General features: G+C 40.9%; 2 protein-coding genes across 2 annotated transcripts; both read right to left on the bottom strand.

Annotated features, from left to right (window-relative positions):
- Positions 1-537: 537 nt before the first annotated feature.
- LOC145489183 (uncharacterized) lies at positions 538-2,625 on the bottom strand. The gene is made up of 2 exons (XM_081468118.1): positions 2,178-2,625; positions 538-932 (listed from the first exon to the last, which is right to left on the bottom strand). The coding sequence occupies exons 1-2, from the start codon at positions 2,358-2,360 to the stop codon at positions 618-620; spliced, it is 498 nt and encodes a 165-aa protein (XP_081324244.1). The 5' UTR covers positions 2,361-2,625; the 3' UTR covers positions 538-617.
- A 4,987-nt stretch (positions 2,626-7,612) lies between these two features.
- LOC145489164 (uncharacterized) lies at positions 7,613-16,188 on the bottom strand. The gene is made up of 7 exons (XM_081468093.1): positions 14,838-16,188; positions 13,591-13,755; positions 11,786-13,009; positions 11,012-11,651; positions 10,381-10,732; positions 9,849-9,897; positions 7,613-9,626 (listed from the first exon to the last, which is right to left on the bottom strand). Exons 1-7 carry the CDS (start codon positions 15,454-15,456, stop codon positions 9,328-9,330), a joined length of 3,348 nt encoding a protein of 1,115 aa, XP_081324219.1. The 5' UTR covers positions 15,457-16,188; the 3' UTR covers positions 7,613-9,327.
- Between the last annotated feature and the right edge of the window lie 33 nt (positions 16,189-16,221).

Here is a 16,221-nt window from a genome sequence, read left to right on the forward strand (position 1 = left end):
ACTTTCGTGTCGCCGAGGTTTTTGGAGACCGAGTGACCATGTTATTTAAACTGCTCAGTCATTGTTAATCTCCAGTGGTCTCGGATGCAGGCGGGCGAAACGGATTCACAGTAAATCTCTGTAACAGAAGTGAAACAAAATTAAAATATCGATAACACCATGATAATGCGAACAAACCAGTTTCGAACATTTTTTGTCGTTGATTTTGTAGTTGCGAGAAGTGGAATATACATATATTTTGTATAAAACCTTTTTGGAAAAAATCGTTTTGAAGATAAAATTCTGAAAAATCTTTATCTTTGACAGCTTAAATCGTGTTTGGTGATTTTCTTTAATTCCATCTCCGAGTTTTTGTTAATAATAGACTGATATTGAAATGAGAAATCAGGGTTTGATCACCCCTGGGTTTTCATGTTAAGGGCTCCTAGTTAAAGGAGCTACGTCACGGTTCGCGCATCTTGAAAAATTTATCCTAAACTTTTCAAGTTCGTCGTTTGTAATTGGTGTTAATCTTCTCCGTCCTTAACCATCCTTGTTCCTTTAAGATTTAAAGGTAATTTTGTACCACGTCAAAATTGCTCAAAATAACGTGACTTAGCTCCTTTAAATACCCATCGCTATTTGTGAATGCCCTGAATACCAACCCTAACAACGCCACCAAGAGGTCTGATCTCCTCCTCGCGTCTTTTACGCGCTGCTATGCTTTCAAGTTGTGATGAAGCATTGTGAAACGAGATGTGTTTTAATTTCTTTGGTTCTTTTCTCGTTTCTTTCCTTGTATCGCTGGCTCGTTCCTCGTCGTTTCCAGCGGTGGCTGCTTGTTCAAAAGCTTGCACTTGAGAAAGTATCTTCTTCGATTCATTCAGCTGGTTCTCAGATTTATCATGGGATGTGAGGTCTTCATCATTTCCCCCTTCTGGAAGTCCGCGATCCTAAAAGAGAATTATAGGTAGACTAAATTTTATTTATGACAAGGCATGTTGCTTACAAATTATTTCATGATGGAGTCTCTCTACCAGGTAAATATCTTTATAGTGCACTTTCAGAAGCGGATCTAGGAGAGGGGTTTAGGGGATTGCACCCTCCACCCCCCCCCCCCCCCACTTTGAGTAGAATTTTATTTGTTATTTCTTTGACTCACCATAGAAATAATAGAATAAAATATTTTTACGAAATTTGTCTCACTTCCACCGATTGACTGATTGTCAAGTTAGAAAAAAAAGATAATGTACATTTGGCAACCACATTATTATGATTACACTATTATTGATTTTCTGGCTGATAAAAGGGAAACCCCAGATCTTATATCATGCCTTCACAAACTTTTTTCAAGTGTCAGAGATGCTGGATATTTTCCTTATTTTAACTAATGAATTTTTTGTAATAGTGTGCGATAGTGAAATATGTCTGTAAATAGTGTCAATTAATAAAAAATCTGAATCTGAAATCTGAATCTGGAAATAGTGTTTTAAAGAGTAAAATCGGAATTTTTTTCGGGCGCTTGATCCTGGACCCTACTGTGGTGGTCGCCATCCACGCAGTGGCGTCGAAAGTGAAAGTGTACAACCCACACCCCCCCCCCCCGTTTCAGGAATTCCTGGATCCACTCCTGGACTTATTGTTCGCGGAACAGTAACAATATTCGGCGATAGCCTGATTGCTCACAAGACTATTAAAACAAGCTTTTTTCCGAGTTACCTTTTTTCGGGCGCTTGGTCCTGGATCCCCACTGCGGTGGTCGCCATCCACGCAGTCGCGTCGAAAGTGAAAGTGTACAACCCCCCCCCCCCTTTCAGGAATTCCTGGATCCGCCCCTGGATTTCTTCTTCGTGGAACAGTAACAATATTCGGCGATAGCCTAATTTCTCACAAGACTACTAAAAAAGGCTTTTTCCGAGTTACCTTGTGCTTCTGGTTCAAAGCGAACCCTCTTGCATTGATTTGCATGAAACGAGTTTGATTTGCATGAAAATGAACATGTAGCAAAACTCATTTTCACATGAATGGTTTCGCGCGAAGACTCGTTTTGACGCAGAGGCAAAAGGCAACTCGAAAATGCACCATTTTTCTTCGTCCTTCTCAAAATTGTCTCCTCCCTGTTCTCGTACTTTTGAGGAGAAGTGATTTAGGCCCTAGCTAATACTTGCTACACTCACTAATGTTTTCCTGTTACACACCTTCTGTTTTTCCTCTCGGGTTGGTAACGTTGTTTCCTGCAATGGTTCAGCAAAAGAGACTTTAGTTTTTGATTGGGGATCGTTTCTTGGCTTAATGTGGTCATCCCTGGAGCCGGGGGTAATAACATTTTCCTGAAGAAAGAGTGACACAAAATGTGTGAATAGCATAAGTTTGAAAAGCATTTTATCTGTCAGTCAATTATCAAGAGTGACCAGAATCAAATTTCTCCTTACAACATCACCAATTTGTCAAGCAGATAGGTGAGAGCTATAGAGAAAACCATCATTGAAAGGATCTAACCTGATAATAGGAACTGCCTAAAAAAATTGTCGGTGTGAGCAGTTTTCGATACCTTTACGTTAAAAACTCTCAAGTTCTTTCACTGCCTGTAAACGCGCGCGAATAGCCCCTAGGACTGCGTACGAGCGCAAAGTGGTAGTAGTAAAGTGCAACACTATACGACTTGGCACCAGCTCCTCTGAGCCTTAGATAATATCCTTGCGGGGAAAGAATTGAAAACGACCTATTGCTACAGCTTAAAACAAGGTCGATGCTACAAGAGAAAAGCAAAGGTTTAGTTTGATATATAAAGATTTTGCATAAATTAATAGTGATCAGCTTCACAGAGGAAACGTTTACTCATGCACGCACCTGACGTGTTGACTTTGCCTGATTTTCGTTCTTCGTCTCTTCAGCTTGTCTTGATCTTGATGGCTGAAACTTTACAGGATAGTGTCCAGCTTTAGATAACATACTGAAATCTACCACAATCAATTATGCGCAGCGGGGTCACGTGGCTTAGCGCAAAGTGTAGTCTCTATTGGATCGTCACGCAGCAATGTTACAATGAAGCGTTGTGTGACAATCGAGATAACGGCTGCAAGAGTACGTGCTCGCGGATCAAACCCGGTGCAAGATTCACCTCAAGAGCTTTGCAATGCTGTCCAATTTTACCGATTTTATTTGTTATTAGAGGCACATCATATGACCTGTTACTTAGTTATTGTTAAGTAGTATTTGCACATTTGAATCTCAGACACTTGTTTGATGGTTAATTGAGGCACTAACCTGCATCTCGTCATAATCCCCCAGTGTGTCTGTGCTTCTGTGATGTCGCTGTATCTGTTCAGAATTTTTCATTAAGTCCACAAGCCTATCCACTGACCTTGAGGTTCCCATGGAAAATGTGCGACTCTGGAACTTTTGGCTCTACAACGAACAGATCATATCGTGACAATGAAAAAAAATTATAAGTCATTTCACCTGGTTGTTCGAAACGGTAACCCTGGATTAAAAGTTAATCGAAGCATTTATTTTCCTTGTATACAAATGTTTTTCAAATTCAAAACTGCAACGACAAATAATGTAGACAGAAAACCTCAGCGAAAGGTTACAAAAATGACATCAAAATTTTAGCCAGGCCTAAAACATTTCGCGTTATTGACTTGTTCGTTTTCGATCTAGAATATTTACATGCAAACGAACAAACCATCAAGGCAAAATTGGCGTCAAGTTGCAATTCAGCTTCATTTATATTATGCTGTGATAAGCTTACTAACCATATCACAATGATTGCTATACTTTTTCCCTTATGTAGTTCAATTTCTAAACGTATCAGTAAATATAGGTTCAAGCAAGGAGAATAAAACCTGGATGATTTCTCTGATTTGTGTCAAAAGGCCAGCTTGCAAACTTTAAGATTGGCCTTAATTTATAATTAGTATGTTAGCGATACCTTTGCTCCGTGTTCGTCGTGTAGAAACGTTGACAGTTCATTAGTAGATGACGCTGCTGCTATAATAGAAAGTGCTTCTCTTGTCTCCACTTGCCTCCGCTGGCGTTGGAGCCGTTCTTCAGTGTTACGTCTCGCTCGAGTTAAAGCTTTTTTCAACAATCTGTTTCTCATCTGAAATTTTAAATTTATTAGTATGAGTAATCAAATGGTGACGAGTGAAATTGGTAAATAATTTCACGCGCGTTTTGTCAAAATTCTTAAAATTTCCCGAGCCTCCCTGACAGGGAAATTATTTGAATTTTGACGAAACGTAAGTGAAATTATTTCCTAATTTCACGAGTACATAGTTACGCTTACAATCGCGGGATTTTGACTTGTTTATTGAAACCAGAAATTTCGCGCCAACGTTGCCGTGGCAATTTTGTAATTTCACATGTGGAATTATAAATTAACGCTGAAATTTCCTGCTAAAATGAAGGAGTCACCCATGATATTATTTGCAGTATTGACTGCTGGTGAAATGACGTGCTACGTAATAACATATCACGTGATTGACATGAAATAACTTGACGTACCATCATCAAATGAAAAAGAGTTTTAGTAGACGAAGTGCTGAAAAATGCCGTTGTGGGCCTTCATGTAGAAAATGATTTACTAGTTTGTTTGTTTGTTTGTTTGTTTTTTTATATGACTTACCAGCAGACCTAGAATGAAGATCAAAAGAATGAAAACAATTAACAAGCCACCGATCGAAATTATCTTCCACAGTTCAATCAAGAGGGGAGCTTCAGTTTCTTCTGTTTCTTGGTTGTCTTGGTCACTAGCCTCCTTGTTTTCTGTGGGGGATTCAGATGATAATGACGATGATGGTGACGATGATGATGATGACATCGTCACGAGCGTTTGCTGAGATAATGTCACCGACGGTGCTATAGTGCTTTCATTTTGCACGCCTTGTAATAGCGTCGTTAAGACTGGAATATGAAGGAGAAAAACTCATGTCAGACTGAATGGCTAATTATGGGGAAATGTCATATGAAACTGATTGTGTTACTAATGCCTTTTAACCGATGTCACACATTTCTGATTTTTTATTCAAACAAAAAAAATAATTCTAGGGTTATCCAATATTTGTGACGTTTTTAGTCAAATATCCAAGAAAATGGGTTTTTCGCACAGCTCTTACGACTTCAGTTCCACACACCTGGCAACTTTGTTCAGCCGAAACAAAAGAAAACATTATGTCGGCATTTTCATTGTTAACACCTGTTTTATGAGACTCGAAAGCAGTCACCAATTTTAAAGGTGACCAATTACTTAGTCACTCAGCTTATCGATGATTTTGTGATTGTAGCATTAAAAGCCACGGCTTTGAGGAATCGTGTCCATTATTTCGCTTGTATTACTTCCTTTTTTTATGATTTTCACCTGCAAACTTTTACCTCAAGTAACGATTAATCAGTGTTGTTGTTCAAGCATGTTGTTTACTTGAGATATCATTATTGAAGCCTTTGAACTATTTTAAGAGGGAAGCGGATTAAAATTAACAAAAACAAATGTGTTAAATGACTTCCCCAAACACCTCACAAAAATTAGGGCGTTGATTTATTAGTCTATGTTACTTGGTTGGTTATTCTCTTTGTTGACGATTTAAAAATTACTGCTTTATTTCCTTTCATATCTGGCGTTTTGAGCTCGACAGTAAAAGAAGAAGCAGGAAAATACCAAAATTCCACGACCAAAAAGCTGTCCGCTCCATATTTCATGCATTGGTACTATGTCGAATATTCGTCAAGAGGCTTGTTAACTTAGAATTTACCGGGACTTCTTGAAAGTAACAAAAAAATTGATATCGAACACAAAAAAGTTGTTTTCGAATGGCATCTGTTGTGCCGTAGGAAAATAACACAAATGCCTTGTGTTCTAAACGTCCATTCCATAATTAATGAATTCCGATTCTAAAAACTCATAACATACTTCAATCAACTTCCTTTTCTGGTAAATCATTTCAGCTAGAGTAAAGCAAAACTAAAACGTCTCTGGACCGAGTATATGGACTGACAAATTTACATCGAGTAGTTATTTTTTTAACCACTCCCTTTTAAATAACGTGATATCTTGCAGGCAGTTACAATAGTGATCACTAGCCCCCCTCAGAGACGGACTTTGAATACGTGTTCTAGAATTAAAGATAAAATCGGCTTTGTACTGTTCGAGATTCCTTTTTCAGGTTATAAAATCTCAGTTGTTATCGGGAGGCGCAAAAAATCCTGCTGAATTATATTGTTTTCTAGGAATCTATATACGTGAGTCAACCGAACTCATCACAGCAAGGACACAATTTCGAAGACAGCTTCTTGGGATCAACACTCGTAAAATTACTTGAAAAGTCGAATACAAACTGGTTTGTCACCTACCTCCGATTGACAGAAATAGCTGCCAATACATGCGAAATTTCATCATGGCGGTCAGTGTTTTGGAACTGAGTCGAGGTAACTATCCAGTCACAACATCATGCTCAATGGCCTAAGAATCACTGACTGGGGACACGATGTTGGGTTCTCCCCGCCCGAGTCCTGGGGTCTAGACAAGGAAAGAATTAAAATTTTATAAGGGTTGGCTCTCCCGACCCTTACCTAGAAATTTGATGGTTAGGAATGACGAAAGAAATCAAATTGCGTTCCATATGAATTCTTGGCGACCTGTAACCGAACCATGAAATCTGCACTGCTATCTTTAAAGCGAAACTAGAGGGGAGGCGGGTGGGCTCATGGTTAGTGCGCTCGACTCCGGATCCAGTGGTAAGGGTTCAAGCCCTGGCCGGGGACACTGCGTTGTGTTCTTGGGCAAGACACTTACTCTCAGTGCCTCTCTTCTCCGAGGTGCACAGATGGGTACCGGCGAATTAATGCTGGGGTAACCCTGCGATGGACTAACGTCTCATCCGGGGGAGAGTAGAAATACTCCTGGTCGCTTCATGCTACGGAACTCCAGCCTGATGGGCCACTTGGCTCGTTCAGACTTTATATTTACTTAAGGGGGGGGGGGGGGCGGAGAGAAGAGAGGGGAGTGCGAAAGGACGACATTTTACAATTACGTCTGTTTCCTTAGAGCACTGATTTGGAATGCTCACTCATGGTGAGTCAAGTGGACAGCCAGCGCCTCAACTCAAAATGCACAGCCGTCCATTGTGTTGTTCTGTCATTGAAATGTTTTCCTCAGGTTTATACCATCTGGACTACTGCAGTGGGAAAGTTTGTACGGGGCCAACCGCGTAGCTTTCCCTTCATATTTGCGAACAGAGACTAAGATGTTACAGTCGAACCTCTATTAAGCGGCCACTTATTAAGCGGTCACCCTTACTAAGAGGCCAGTTATCAGTCCCGAAATTATTGACAGTAAAATAATATAAATAAAATCCCTATTAACCGGCCACCTCTATTAAGCGGCCGCGGTCACCTTTTGGTCGTCCCGATGAGGGTTTTTCTATTTTCTTTACCTTTTTTAAACGTCCACCCAAAATTTAATACAAGTAAATTGACTTTGTTTTGAAAAAGGCGATAGCAGATAAGAGGATGACGAGTGATAAAAACATTCAAACACACGTTTATCATGATTGTCTTGAAGTGACTCCACGTTCACTAAGAAATTAACCCGATGGTGAAAAAAACAAAAACAACAACAACAACAAAAACAAAATACAAAATACTAATGCTGGACATTTTCGTGGTTTTATTGAAAAAAATATTAACTACTATTACATGACTACTGTAAAGCGTACACAATGGTCCAAATGATCTGTGATTGGAGAGACAAGGAAACCAAAATGACAAGAAACAAGCTCAGCGATATGTAGGAAAACACCAAACAATTTTAAAAAGGCAGGGGGTGGGGAAGGGCAACTAAATGACATTTCTGACTGCTCACAGTACTTCTATTTTATGGAGTACAATCAGTTAGTGCTGAATACACCCTGAAGGTGAACACGATAGAAACAATCATTTAGACGTAATTCATTTGAAATTAAAATCACTTTAGATTCTATAATAAAAAATTTAAACATGCCTCTCTCTTACGAGAAATTGAACAATTCTGGCCTGAATTATATTAACGTTTTATAGTCATAAATTGCCTGAATTAGATAATCACTACACTATCTCTATTTCAAAAAACATACTATCATAATATACGTCTAAAGGTACTAATCGTATCTAACATAAGGTCTTTGAATGGCCGTGTGGGGGCCGGAATTGACTAAAATATTTTCCTCATTAGCATAAGACGCATAAGCCCTTTGGTTTCCTATATTAAAAACTAAAAACAATATCAACTATCAAGATTGAAAGGGCTTGGCATGACTAACTTTTCTAAGTTATTTGAGCCCGTTGTATTAACCCTTTTTGTGTGACGCGGGTTTAAAACTATTGAAAATATTATAATGATTGCATGGGCTTATCAGCGCTTCTTCCACCCCAAACTTTTGTAGTTTTAGAAAGCTAGTATTTCCTTCAATACTAAAACGTTCAGCAATAACTAGATTTCACCGTTTTTTTTTTTTTTTTTTTTTTTTTTGTAGTATTTTGGGTCACTTTCTCGCATTAAGTAAGAACTGTGATACTGTATATAAGAACTGTGATATATGCTGCTAGGCCGCTTGAAATTTTACATTTTACATATATTTGATATATTTTAAGCTTTTTATGTCTTACTTAGCTCATATATTTCATTTACTTATTTAGTTACTTATTTATTTATTTACCGTCAATCAAATGTTCGGCGGTTCCTCCCAGCTTCCGACTACTGCCGAGCGCGCTGTAATCAAAGCAAATCGTTGAGCACAGTTCAGACAACACAGTCGGAAGCTGGGAGGAGCAGCCAAACATTTGATTGACGGCAGCGAAAAACGCATTTGTCGGTTGAGCTTTGAATTTTAGAGTCCGCATGCTATTGAAAGGCGCAGTAATGATGCCTTCTCTACGCAATGTAGTACGCTAATGGGTGAATCCATGGCAACAGTGACGTCGGCTACGATGCCCTTGACTTCATGTTATATATTGTGCGATACATGCTACATATTACATACTGCACACTTCCCTAGTTCCTAGGCATAGATATTTCGCCGCGAAATCAATTGACCGTCAAGGCCCAGGAGAAAATTGTGCAAGGAACAAGACAAACTGCATACTACATGGTATCAGTTGTATGCTTCTGAAACTCTGGAACAAACTGCACCAGGGAGGGACTTCCAACTGAAAAGATCGGGGATGCGCGTAGCCTTGCTTAGGGGTATAAATCATGGATTTTGGTCTGACTCAGTGTTCAGGATGAAACGGAACTTATTTTTCTTTGGGTTGATAGCAACCCCCAAATTTACGAAACAGTAAACATGGTGACGAGTTATATGAGGTTCATCTTCACTCTGAGGTTGCTGTTCCTTCGACATGGCGCTCGCCTAGGTGTCGATCAAATCTCTCCATAACATTTACATCACCAACCTCTTGAACTGCTTTCATGAGCGAGTGCGCTGTAGCTTTAGAGCCCTTTGATCGGCCCCAGCTATCAAGGACTTGATACGACCTCTCTTCTTGAGACTCGTTCTCTGTCTGGATGTTGCGGATGGTTGTTTCTGGGACAGCCAGAGATCTGCCAAGCCACTTCCATTTGTTTGCCATGGCTTTAGCAACTAAAGCAAGACAACAAGCCTCGACTGGCCCTGGTCAAAACAGCCATAAGGAATGAAGCATCAAAATGAAGGAAGAGCTACTGAACATATTTTTGTTAACTTGAAACATGACGTTTTTATTTATGGGCCGTATTTCGCCACAGTGCGTCGTAAAATGGAACTGTCGGGTAGCTAGCAAACACTAGTTACAACAAAGGTAAATGCATATTATTCTACCATAATTAAGGAACTTCTTAAAAGCTGTCTACTTACTAGAAAAACATGGAGAATCCTCCGGGACTTTTGAGACAGCATTCTGGGGCTGCACAAAACAAAAAATAACAGTAACTGAGTGAGAGTACATGTATCCATGTCTCTGTGCTGCGCTTGTTAGAGAAGAAAATATTGTAAATGTTTTGGCATAGAAACCCCTAGGAGCTGACAGAACAAATGCTAGTTGCTTGTTTGTCTGGCAACTGTCTTGGAAGTCTTCCCAAGGTTCCTCCACATCGGACTTCAGCATCTACAGTAAAAACGTCTGCTCCTCGACACTACTGGTGTTGCCCCCTTCCCAACTCTATCACTCCCAACCCCTCACCGTTTCACCGTGGTTGGGTGCTAGTCCACTTATTTGAAAGCTTCCGTACTATGCAAACTACGCCCACAAGGAAAACGTTTTTTTCTAGTCGTCGGGGAAGAAAAAAAAAGTTCGTATAGCCCAGTCCTAACTGCCAAACTCCATTTGGGAATCTTTGGAAGATGAAAGTATGAAGTAAAGAGCATTTCTAGAGGCATGGTCCCTTACCTTAACAAGCCACTGCTTGATTTCTTCAAACTCATGAACTGGCGTACTATTGCACCATAATGGCCTTGTTGGCACCGCTGGATCAATGCATATCACGTGGTGACGACGCTCCCCTGGGGGGCCAGCACAGTCTTCATCACATGTGGAGTTACCGTCATTGTCCTCATCACTTTCATCAGAGGATGGGTCCAGAGAAAGAACCTTGCCATCGGACGAGGATCCAGGGCATCTTGGGTTGGGGCAGACAGGTCCAAAACTGAACTTAAGAAACCGGAACTGGCGCTGACAAATGTCTGTCATGATTGACATTAAGATGTTGAACAACTCATGGAGCTTTTTCCCATTTTTGTACCTAACGACGAAATAAACGAGGATTCTACTTTACAAAGGCCACAATTTGCTTTAATTAACTTGTAATTATTTACTTAGTTCACAACTTAGATATAATTAAAATCGTAAAACTTCTTTATATTTTCCGGTTCTGAGAGAACAAACTTGGCATAACCTGCCATCATTATTTTAATAGCCTCGTTTACAATGCCACCGTCTCCTCGATCATTTTGTGTAATAATACTTAAAACAAACAAACAGATAAGATGGCTGGCAGAGGTCAAAATTGACATGGACTTACCTGGCACTTATTCGAATCTGACTGTATTTCTGGCATTCCTCTGCAAGAATGAAGTAGCTGTCTCCAAAGGAGAAAATGGCCATATCTTTAGCAATGACCGACCTCATACCACCGCTGGATTTGCTCTTTGCTCCTGTGCGAACAATGAAGTAGTGGAACAAAGCAGGAGGCCGAAAGCTGTGGAAATCAAACATTAACACTTTATCTGAATTGCAGATTCCATTCCAGATTTTTCGACAAAGCCTTTGCCACTTTCCTTTCAGACATTTCTTTTTTAGGTGAAAAGGAAAGATGTACTGGCTAACTGGATCAGATCCTTCACTTTGATCTTGCTCACCACAGTGTTCAGGGTCTTCAACGTCTACCAAGTTCAAGATGGGACATAGCATTCCCGAAGCTTCCAAGATACCAACTAGTTCTGTGGCAGGGCTATCAAAGCCTTTCCATAAATGCTCCAGAATATTCATGTCTGCTCTTCCTTGTTCTTGCGATGTCTTCCATTGACCACGATGCTCACGGACAACATCCAAGTGCGTGGGAATGTCATGAAGGCAGGTCATGACATCAACCAGAAATTGCGGGTTGATGACTACCAAGTCCTGTAACTCTGAGCTTTGGATCTTTGGTCCGATTAATTCTTCTAAAAAAAGATAATAACAGGATTTATAAATATCTATCGATATTTTCAATCCGGTAGACTATCACCTCAAGCTGTACAATCTGTATATTATCAAAACAAAGGATAAATAGAAAAGGACAGAAGACCGCGATTACCTGGCAGGATGATGACACCACTGTCATGGTAAAAGTGCAGCATACTTTGGAACTCTTCTTCTTCCACGACACGACAGCTTCCCTCCATCATTTCTTTCAGGAAGGCCTTACTAACACAGGATGGGCAATCTGGCTTCTCCCTACGTCTGAGGATTTCTTCTTCAAAATGAAGCCACAGGACGGGAAGTTCCTCATCCGTTAGCATCAGGCGAGAAGCCTCGTCTTCGATGGCGTTCTTCAATTCCACAGCACCATCGTCATCACCGCCAAGGGAGTTTTCTACGGCGAACAAAAAGCTATTTACTTTGCTTTTCACTAGCTGTTGCCCAAACTTCTCAATTAAATCATTGTGCAGAATTTCCTCTGCACGAGGAATATCTTCCTCGCCAACTTCATTACGACGGGTTCCCACCAGGAACACAGGTGTCGTTTGAGGAGTGTGGACACGTATGGAGTTCAGCCAGAAGTGAATTTCTGTTAGTGCCTTCTGGGTAGTCTCAGGGTTGCAGAGCTCAACCAGGTTAAAAACCACCAGATAGAAGGAGCGTCTGTTGAGGAAAACATGGTGCATTGCTTGATACAATGGATGACCAGCAAAGTCCCAGATGCTGATTTTGGCGTACTTGTTTGCCTTCTCACCCAGTGAAGCTTCACTCATTCTTCTCACAATTTGCTCGACTGGTATGTCTCGTGGAGGAGTCTCTTCACATGTCCTGATACATCTGGTAGAACGCATTGAAACCATGCTTGTACCCTCACCTGAAGTATCATTGCTTTCTGATATGGGTGGACTCTCGATGCTTAAAGGACGTCTTAGAAGAAGCCTTTCGGTTAAAAATGACGGACCCGGGGCTGAGGAACTCAACAGTTTCCCCTGGCTATTGCATGACTGGTCACCACCTGGGGAATACTTAATTCCTTGGAATACTTTATCTGCCAAAATCTCATCGACGTAGGACTTGCTCAGGTCAGCAGTATGCCATGAGTCATCTAACTCCGTCTTCTCAACCATAGATGTATCAATTCCATGCGTCTCTTTTCGTTCCTCTATAAATTCCTCTCCACTGAGAGTGCGTACAAGGCTTGTTTTGCCTGCACCCACTTCTCCAATCACAGTAAGCTGCATGCGAGACACACAGGCTTTGCCTTCACGTAGGGCTTGATTGAATATTTCAACTGCCACTTCTCCTCTAGCAAGTACTTCATAGGGTTCACTGCAAGGTTCTGGGTACAGAAAAAAAGGTACTTTGTGGGTACAATTAAATGTCTTCGGATAAAAACGAACCCCTATTAAGCGGCCACTTTCAGGGAAATGGGAAGTACCTTTTTAAAATAGGGATTCGTCAGGAATTAGCAGGAGGCGTGGTAAAAAAGTCAATTTATTCAAATACAAACATGCGTTAAGGCAACATGGCATCACGTGAAGAAAATAATAAAAAGTACGTTTTTATCAGTTGTCACTTTGAACTCTCTACCGCCATCGCCTTTTCCATAACAAAGCCAACCAATGTGTATTAAATATTGGGTGGCCGCTTAATAGAGGTAAGGATAGTAATCGGGACGACCAATAGGTGGCGACGGCCGTGTAATAGGGATGGCTGGATGATATGAAACCATTTTCCAGTGCATTGTTGCAGCTGACAGCTTATGATGCAGTTTCCCATTAAAATTCCAGGGTGGTAGGAGGTACTGTGGGAGGTTAGTGTCCTGGCCAGAGCAAGGACCTGGACTGCTAGATCAGAAGTTCACTGTTTCCTAACCATTGGGCCAACCCATTTGCAAAAGATGTGAATTCATGCTTCTACCTCCACTTCCTGTACTGATCCCCTCAACACAAGAAGATTCTTGAAGACCACTCAACTGCACAGGATTCCCAGAATGACTCTCACTGGAAAGACTGCTCAATACAAGTTCCATCGACTTTGCTACTGCCTGGTAATAAGGTGCTTTGAACTGACGTGATTCTATCTCTATGAACAACATTCATTTAAAACTGCAAATTAAATGGTGTACACTAATATTACGCAAGAAATTACTTTTTAAAATAAAATAGATTATTTAGCGATCCTTGCTTTGATCATTGGCACCCAAAATAGACAAGAGTGTAATTCAGCAGTCAGGCCTGTAAAATTTACAATTTTGCTTCAACTTGAATATGATACGTTGCCTGCCTCAATGCATTTATACAATTTACAGATCATGTGTACTAAAGGCATCCATAGTCAAGTGTTGATTAATAGCCTCGATTGACCCATGATCAAAATTCAATCAACATCTCGATCAACACTCAATCCCCATCTTAATCGATACTCTGTCTACACTAGATTGACACTTGATCAACATCTCGATTCACACTTGATTGACAGTTGATGGACTGTCAGTCAATAGCTGGCATGGTGTTGACCGACTCATGTATCGATCAACACTCAATGGCCTGTCTGCGAAGATTAGTCGACCGTGGACCAAGATGTCCACTGACAGTTCACCGAGTAGCAATGGAGATGTGGATTGAGTGTTGATCGAGATGTCGATCTAGTGTCAATCGAGGCTTGGTAAAGGGTATGGATTAACACTCAACCATGGATGCCTTTAATTCACATGATCCCAATTTACTTATTGGCAAAAACAGCTGAATTAATTAACTACGCAATTATGAGTTCTGCACCAGTAAACCAGTGCCACTTGGAGAAATTTTAAATAATTAGAGTATGTGCTTTTGTAAGATTGCAAAATCTCTTTACCTATCACTACTGTAATGATGTCATCAATACCCTCACTAGTGAGGATATGGAAGTCCTGGATGTAGTTTCTTAAGAATTTTACAAGTGGTGTATTTTCCAATAAAAGCTTGTGTCTATATAATAAATATAGTTATCACCTTCCCAAAAAGTCAGAGATACGTATGCTTAAGTCCAAATCACATGAACAGCTCAGAGCAATTTTGTACCCTTTCTGACTACATTGAGAAAATATTTAATAATATTGCCACCCTCCCCCACCCTTCCCTCACAAAGGCATCTTTGCTCGTTGTCAACAAACAGACTGAACTCACCAGCGAAGTAGTATATAATAACTAACAAGCATGACTCTGTTGCTAAAGATATCGGAGTGTTCCCTTTGTGGTCACGTAGAAGCGAGTCACCTCCTTTTCGCAGTAACAGTTTGAGACATTTGCCATGTCCCTTCCACGCCGCAAGATGAACTGGCGTTCGCCCGTCGTTCGGATCAACAACATTTGGATCACCATCCGGCCAACTGAGCATGATCTTCAAACACTCGTCATGACCACCAAATGCGGCACAGTGCATCGGTGTATAGCCCGTCTGTGACTTTGACGAGGGCACGTGTGAATCTCCCGGGACGTTTGCAAACTCGTTCCTCATGAGTTGATCTACAAGCTGAAACTTTCCCGAACATGCGGCGTGGTGAAGATCCTTCAGATGATGTCGGCTATTTTGAAGATGTTGAATTAAAGCTCTTGTACCTGAAAAGGACCTTCCGCAATGACCGCAGCTTTCGGGTACGCTACATCTAAAGATCTGATGTTTTGTGCTCTTCTGTAAATGTTGTATCAAGCTCTCTTTGGAATCTCTTCCCGTAAATCTTCGATTGCATTTAGAGCAGTTGTGAATGGCCCTTACGCAGGGCTCCTCCTTCTTGATGAACGGCATTTTCTTCCAAATAAAAAATACGAAGCGAATAAAATCACGCGGCAAAATTAAAAAACAACGTGTAAATAATTATCTAAATTTAACACCAAACCAGACGGCCCGGCGACGGGAAGCTAACTTTCCATGAATCCTGGCAAAATAATGCAGGCGGAAGCTATTGTTGTTACCATTCCCTCGCGTTTCTGAATTTCAAGTAAAGAATGGAACGAGCGGTTTGTCCCAGGTTTCAGAGAGTTTTCCACAGTGGCAGTCCGGGGGGCCTGCCCCCCCCCTCCCTTATTTTTGGCAAAAAACGAAAAAATCACAGAAGGAAGAAAACCCGGCAGGGCAAGCAAACAAAACCGCCCCCGTCCCCGCACTGCTCCAGTTCTTCTTTCATTCGTTGTCTGCGGATCGAATCATGAGAAACGAGAAGAAATCAAGAGGATAGAAACTTCTACTGCAAATCACAAAGTTACTTCCTGTCATCATGTGATTTCGTAGATTTCGATCCTTCTGACATCGATGACATGTGCTCACGCTTCCCGTCTTAATATTTCCGTTTTACTCTTCTCTCGCGACATTTTCACCCAGCACATAATAATCGGTAAATAGTTAAAGCAATAACATTTGATGCTCCGCGGGACGCCCCACCCCAAAGCCAGGGAAGAGACCCTGGGAACGAGGTTGAACTAATGGTAATTTGGCACTGCAAATTAATTAATACACCCAATTTCCATTACCACTGAGCTTGTTAGTAAAATAGCTGTCACTCACGCGAATCAC

The sequence above is a fragment of the Orbicella franksi genome, chromosome 6 (assembly GCF_964199315.1).
Source record: "Orbicella franksi chromosome 6, jaOrbFran1.1, whole genome shotgun sequence".
Lineage (NCBI taxonomy): Eukaryota > Metazoa > Cnidaria > Anthozoa > Scleractinia > Merulinidae > Orbicella > Orbicella franksi.

Coding starts and splice junctions, on each gene's coding strand:
- LOC145489183 (XM_081468118.1), bottom strand. CDS start 2,360: ATGCTTTTCAAACTTATGCTATTCACACATTTTGTGTCACTCTTTCTT. Junction 933..2,177: donor CCCGAGAGGAAAAACAGAAG/GTGTGTAACAGG, acceptor ATTCTCTTTTAG/GATCGCGGACTTCCAGAAGG.
- LOC145489164 (XM_081468093.1), bottom strand. CDS start 15,456: ATGCCGTTCATCAAGAAGGAGGAGCCCTGCGTAAGGGCCATTCACAAC. Junction 13,010..13,590: donor GATCAGTACAGGAAGTGGAG/GTAGAAGCATGA, acceptor TTCTGTACCCAG/AACCTTGCAGTGAACCCTAT. Junction 9,898..10,380: donor TCAAGCAGTGGCTTGTTAAG/GTAAGGGACCAT, acceptor TGTTTTGTGCAG/CCCCAGAATGCTGTCTCAAA.